At 38.9% G+C, this 6,990-nt stretch overlaps 1 protein-coding gene across 1 annotated transcript; it reads right to left on the reverse strand.

The window, feature by feature from the left end:
- Positions 1 to 939, reverse strand: LOC122231333 (olfactory receptor 52A1-like). The gene has a single exon (XM_042959089.1). The coding sequence runs from the start codon at positions 937 to 939 to the stop codon at positions 1 to 3; it is 939 nt and encodes a 312-aa protein (XP_042815023.1).
- Between the last annotated feature and the right edge of the window lie 6,051 nt (positions 940 to 6,990).

Raw genomic sequence — 6,990 nt, forward strand, 5'->3', positions numbered from 1 at the left:
TTATGAAGAGAACAACTTTGCCACATGAATGCGGATCTGCTTGGTCTTGGCACCGTAGACAAGTGGATTGAAAAATGGGGGGACAAGCAAGTAGAGGCTAGAAAAGAGGATGTGGATATAAGGGGGAACATGAGCACCAAACCTATGTGTGAAGAAGGAGAAGAAGGCAAGGAGGTAAAACTGGAGGAAGACACACATGTGAGCGATGCACGTATTGAATGCTTTCAACCGAGCCTCCTTCTGGGGCAAACGAAAAACGGTGATAAAGATCTGTGCATAAGACAAAGTGATGAATGTGAGGTCGAACCCTGCAACTGTAAATGCCACAAACAAGCCATAGATTTTGTTGACCCGTATATTTTCTGCAGCCATTTTCACAATGGCCATATGCTCACAGTAGCAGTGGGAGATGATGGTTGTATGGAAAAACTGAAACCGGAACTTTATCAGTATTAGGCACGGGGCTACTAGGAAAGCGGCCCTGAGTGTTACCACTGCCCCTATCTGGGTGACTAGGCGGCGCGTGACAATGGCAGCATGTCTTAGTGGATAACAGATGGCCACATAACGGTCCAGAGCCATGGCCAGGAGGATGCCTGACTCTATGCCCTGAAATGTGTGGATGAGCCACATTTGAAGCAAACAGGAATCAAAATAAATGTCTGGCACACGAAACCAGAAAATTCCGAGCATCTTGGGCATAATGGTGGTAGCAAGCGCAATATCTGTGACTCCCAGCATGCCTACGAAAATGTACATGGGCTCATGGAGGCTGCACTCTGACCTGATGATGATCAGAAGCAAGGAATTTCCAATCATAGCAATGAGATACATGACACAGAATGGAATCCCAATCCAGCACTGCACAGTCTCTAGGCCTGGGATCCCTATCAGCGTCAACACAGAAGGCCTGAAGACGGTGATGTTGGAAATTGACATAATGTCTTTGGGCTTCCAGAAGCAAATGAAAGAAGCTTCTCAGTCAGTGGCACTCTTCTCCGCTACTCTTGTTTGTATAAAGTCATCATAGTGGGTCTCTGATTTTGTCAGAACTCTAAGATCATATCATCCTTCTTATTTATATTATGGAAGGAAAAACATCCGCAGATACACATTATTCTTTTCAGAAAGACATCCACTAGTAGTGTAGCACAATAAGAAGTTATGTAGAAGGCAAGTTAATTGCATTACAACCAGCCAGATCACGTGGGTAACAGAGTAACTGCTGATCTCTCTGTTATGTCCCTCTGTACCTGGGGTTACAATAATTATACCTGTTAAACTTGCTTGGAAATGGCATTTCAAGCAGAGTTTGATGAATGTCCGTACTCCACATTCTAACAACCTGATAATATTCTGTTATTCCCATTGTGTCTAGGTCTGGAACTGACACTTTGGATCAACAAATCTGACTCTGACAAGTACATTAGTAGATAAATCTCCATAACTTTTATATTTAAGGTGTTTTTTTTAATAGAGAGAGACAGAGACCACAGGAGGGGCAAAGAGAAGGGAAAGAGTGAGTAACCCAAACAGACTCCATACCATCAGCACACAGCCTGACATGAGGTTTGAGCTCACCAACCCCAAGATCTTGACCTGACCTGAAATCAAGAATGGCATGCTCAACTGAGACACCCAGGAGCCTCTTTTTCTGTTTACCTCTTGATTTTTTTTTAAGTGAGAAAACTCCCTATGAAAGAGAACACAGAAACTGGTGACACCCATGAGCACAATATATTCATCTATCTATATCATTTGTATCTACGTAAGACTGGATGTCTCTCTTTTCTTTGTTTTTTTTCTTTTCCAATAACAATTTCACTTTTTAAATTTAAATCCACATTAGTTAACATATAGTGTAGGAAGGGTTTCTGGCGTAGAATTTAGTGATTCGTCGCTTAAATATAATACCCAGAACTCATCCCAACAAGTGCACTCCTTAATGTCCATCACCCCTCTAACCCATCCCCCCCCCACCCTTCCAGTAACCCTCAGAGTGTTCTTTATTCCCAGGAATCTCTCATGATTTGTCCCCCTCTGTTTTTATCTTATATTTCCTTCCCTTCCCCAGAAGTCCGTTCAAAAGAAAGTAAAGGAAGCACTTTGAAAAGATCATCTAACCCCATGCACTTTTGGTGAGTCTGGGTGACAATTTCATGCCATTTTTACATGTAGTTAAACTCTATTTTATTTTGCCCACATACTAACAATTGAATTCCTGAAAATTAGTGGTGTGCTTAAAATCGCTGACATTTTGGAATACCCATTTCTGAATACCTAGATGGGAGGAATCTCTAGAAAACATGGAAACTCAGAGGCGACAATGTATAGAGGCAAGGGGACTCAATCTTCCTGACAACAGCGCGTGGGAAAATGGGTACATGGGTAATTCATGGACTAGAGACTAGGTTCTTGGGCTTAAACTGCTCACAAATACCAGTAACGTGAGATTTGGCCAATGTAAGCTCATTAATTCTTAGTGAAATATATATCACTTGAACATTTGAATTTCATGAGCACAGGCATGAGAAATGAGTCAAAAATAAAGGGGTGAAGGACATGTTTCCCAACAAGAGTCTAATATGGAAGTAGGAATGGAAGATAGGGAGCAGACTTGGGATATCAGAAATGTTGGAGGAGATGGCTCAACTAACGAACATTTAATCACCTCGATTCATGATGACTGACTTTTCTGAAAACTAGGCTCTTAGTCTAGTTCGGATACATTTGTATCTGAAAAGATCATTGCTTTTTAAAAATCACATATCTTAAATTAGAAAGGCTCAAGCTACATTAGAAAGTTTCTATTTGGTGAAAACAGGATTCAGTTGTTTCATTCTTTCCTAGTTGGTCCAACATTGTTGCTTTCTGTCAGGAAGCCCATGATCATTTAATCATATATTTATTGTCACTAAAAATGCCAGTAATGCAGGAAGGGCTGTGGTTTATGTGGCTAAACCTCAAGTGAAGGAACCCACTCAACAGGTCCATTCTAGAAGCAAGTCTGTATCAGCTGATGCATATTTAGAATAGACCAGTTAGTTAGTCAACTAAAACATGATTTCCAAAGCTTTGCTCCCCAATGCTTAATCCTAGAGATTCCTCGATCATGGATTCTTTCATTCACTTCTTCTTTCTAGAGTTAATCAGAATTAGAAGAGAAATCCTTTAGTAGAATTCACATTGTCTGGCATATTTAAGAGAAAGAAGCTGATGTAGGAGCATTTCCTGACAGGTACAGGTGGTGGGAAGGCAGGTGGGAGAGGACCTAAGTGAGTACAGAGCAGGGGGGATGGAGTGGTTATCACTGGAAAAGCTGGTAGTGAAACATTATTGGGTGAAATTGAGGAAAGGGACTTCATGCTTTGTTGTTGGGGGCCAGTTGTGTTTTTACAAGACACCTGAAAACCATGGTCTGTCTTCGTAACACCATCACTCATCACTCATCACTCACCTGTCATTCACTCTTTTTCCTCCTGAGACTCTCATCTCATTCACTTGTGCTTATGCTGGCAGCATCTCTTTCTTCTCTCTGCACCCTCTAGAACAGCCTGCTGTAAATATCATGAACTCTTATCCATTTGCTGCTCGGCCATCTGACAAACTGTGGACATCTCTGGAATAGACTTTCCTCTCTTCTTCTGTCCCTGCAAAACAGACTTGCACCCTCTTTTGTAAATTGTGTCTGAGCTCCTGTTGGTGGGATCACACTCCAACAAAACTCACAGGAAGGTCTATATTTGCTAGACACAGCATCACTTTATTAAGCTTGAATTGGCAAGTATAATGTTCCCCAGTGTACATGGAGAGGGAGGAGGTCTGAATATGAGATTTCCCAGCCACTCACCCAAGCCTCCAGGGACCCAGCAGCTCATAATGAAGCCCTCTTTTGTCCATCTACATCTAATGTCCCTAAAGCCGTTTCTGCAACTTGCAGAATCCCCTTGGTCTCTTCATTTCTTTTTCCCCACAGTGGAGATGTAGAGAAATTAATATATGCAATCTTTTTTTTGACATTCCTTACAAAATAAAAAGATTTTTGTAAAAATTAAGTAATTACATTTAGTTTTGTCAGTTTCTTTCTGCTGTCCTCATTTGGAAAAACATCAAAAGGACACTTAAATGTACTTAAATGTATGTTCCTGTGCCAATGAGTTACATATAAATAAGTATTCTGTGACCCTTCTTTCACTGAGACACTTCTGGAGACAAAATCTGTATCCACAATGGATCTCTATCACACATTTGACACTCATTCACTTGTAGTATCATTCTTCAGATCTTTATTTATTGAAGCTTTGTAAATTCAGTATTCTCACAATGACCACTTATGACGGACATTTCCACCTTCCCCTGATTAGTAGACTTTCTTTACAGAAAACTACACACCTGATTGTTATTAGTGTCAATTATAAATGATTCATAATTATATATAATTTCATCGAAATCTTTGTGGAAATATGCTTTGTCGTTTTTTATATAAATACTTACAAAATAGTCTTTAAATGTTTCTTTGCCCACGATAACCCAAACTTTATTTGCATAAAAGTTTGCCGAACTCTGATTAGAATATTAAAATCACTTCCGATGTTTTTTTTTACTTTTATTTCAAAGAAATTGTTATTAAAGAACCACAACGCCTATTGGTAATCCAAGCAAATCCTATCTGATAAGTACTGACATTTCTTTCTTTTTTTTTCATACGAAATTTATTGTCAAATTGGTTTCCATGCAACACCCAATTCATCCCAACAGGTGCCCTCCTCAATGCCCATCACCCACCCTCCCCTCCCTCCTACCTCCCATCAACCCTCAGTTTATTCTCAGTTTTTAAGAGTCTCTTATGGTTTGTCTCCCTCCCTCTCTAACTTGTTTTTTTCCTTCCCCGCCCCCGTGGTCTTCTGTTAAGTTTCTCAGGATCCACATAAGAGTGAATACATATGGTATCTTTCTCTGTATGACTTATTTCGCTTAGCATAACACTCTCCAGTTCTATCCACGTTGCTACAAAAGGCCACATTCCATTCTTTCTCATTGCCAAGTAGTATTCCATTGTGTATATAAATCACAATTTTTTTCTCCTTTCATCAGTTGATGGATATTTAGGCTCAATCCATAATACATACTGACATTTAAAACAGCCTCCAAAGATGCTTCAAGATAGCCTCTAGATTTACAAAGTGATCAAATTCAGTATTCATTGATAAGGCCCAGTCCATAAAACAAGCCAGAGTATCTACATCCATGTGACATGCAGTCTAATAAATTCTTATGTATACATTGATTTAAGTGTCATAAATAAAAGTATGGACACCTGCACACATGGGAATATTTTCCATGCTCTTTTTAAAAATGATCCATGAGATCAGGTTTTTGGAACAGCCCACAAGCCTTAAGTTCTCGAGTCATTAATTTGGACAGAACACTTTATGTGTTCATTAACATAATAACCTTGAGTGATTTAAAAGCATAATGTTTTAAGTCCACTGAGAACATACGCTGCTGTATGTCAAATAGATACACACATTCACACACTTGTGCATTTGGAGTGAAAACTGGCCAGTGACCTATGATAGCTTTCAGAATAAAGTTCACCCATTTTGCATAGTATCCATAGCCATTCTTGACATTTGTAGTTTTCTTGTCTCTACAAGATGTGCATTACATTGAGAAAAACTGTGCCAATTCTTGATTCTCTTTTTAAGCTCCAAGATCATCTACCTGGCATGGTATGTCCTTACCTACCAGCAATTCATCTGTCATTCCTTAAGAATCAGCCCCCCTATAGGGGAAAACAAATACCACATGATTGCAAGCATATGTATAATTTAAGAAACAAAACAAACAAGCAAAGGGAAAAAAAATAAGAGACAGATAGAAATCAAGAAAGGACTCTTAACTGTAGAGAACACATTGATGGTTACCAGCATGGAGGTGGGTGGAGGGATGGGTTATATTGGTGGCGGGGATTAAGAAGTCCACTTGTCATGATGAGCACAAGGTGTTGTATGGAAGTGTGGAATCACTATATTGCACATCTGAAACTAATATAACACGATAGAATATGCTTCTATTCTTGAGTATACATTTATAATATTGTAGGGTTTTTATAACACTTTAGGAATTAATAAAGACATAAATGGTGACTGGGCATAAAAAGTACTGAATTGTGAAATAGAATACTGCATTGGTCATACCGTTTAAACCTTAATGCCCTGAATGACACCAGAAATGTTGAAATTTGATGACTATGTGTCATTAGATTACATACAGTTTTTTGTTTCTTTAGGTTTTTTGTTTGAATAAGAACAAAATGCTCCCTCTCATTAATTTTACGTTTTAAGTTTATTTATTTATTTTAAAAGAGGGAAAGGAAGTGCACAAGTGAGGAGGGGCAGAGAGAGAGAACGTGAGAGAGAATCTCAAGCTGGCTTCGTGCTCTCAGCAAAGAACCCAGTGCAGGGCTTGAACTCATGAACCAGGAGATCATGACCTGAGCCAAAGTTGGACACTTAATCAACTGAGCCATCCAGGAACCCCTCCTCACATTTACTTTAAAGATGATGAAGATGATCCAGAAACAAATAGAATCAATAACGTGATTTCATAAAGTATATGGACAATCCAAGACAATGAGTCTTGGGTGCTTGGAAATTCATTGAGAAATACATATTGTGGTACCTTGTGGAGAAGAATATTTAAATGAGAGAATTCAATCAGGAATTGCAAAATTAAAAAAAAAAAGGGAAATGATGCATATTCACTATTGCTGTTTCTACCACTCCCATTCTCATTACCTAGTAGGATCTAAATCGCACTGACTGATAGGTGTCATGGGCTGTGATGTGAAAACTGCCTAAAATGCAGGCAAATTTCACAAAACAATTAAGGAGACAAGTCAAACATTATGAATAATATGCATTTTTCTGTTTTAATCTGTTTTGAGAGATTCTTATTTTGCATAAAGGAGAAGGTTGAAGATGTTAA

Source organism: Panthera tigris, chromosome D1, assembly GCF_018350195.1.
Source record: "Panthera tigris isolate Pti1 chromosome D1, P.tigris_Pti1_mat1.1, whole genome shotgun sequence".
Classification (NCBI taxonomy): domain Eukaryota; kingdom Metazoa; phylum Chordata; class Mammalia; order Carnivora; family Felidae; genus Panthera; species Panthera tigris.

Bases quoted from the DNA above. Each gene is read 5' to 3' on its own strand.
- LOC122231333 (XM_042959089.1), bottom strand. From the start codon at position 939: ATGTCAATTTCCAACATCACCGTCTTCAGGCCTTCTGTGTTGACGCTG.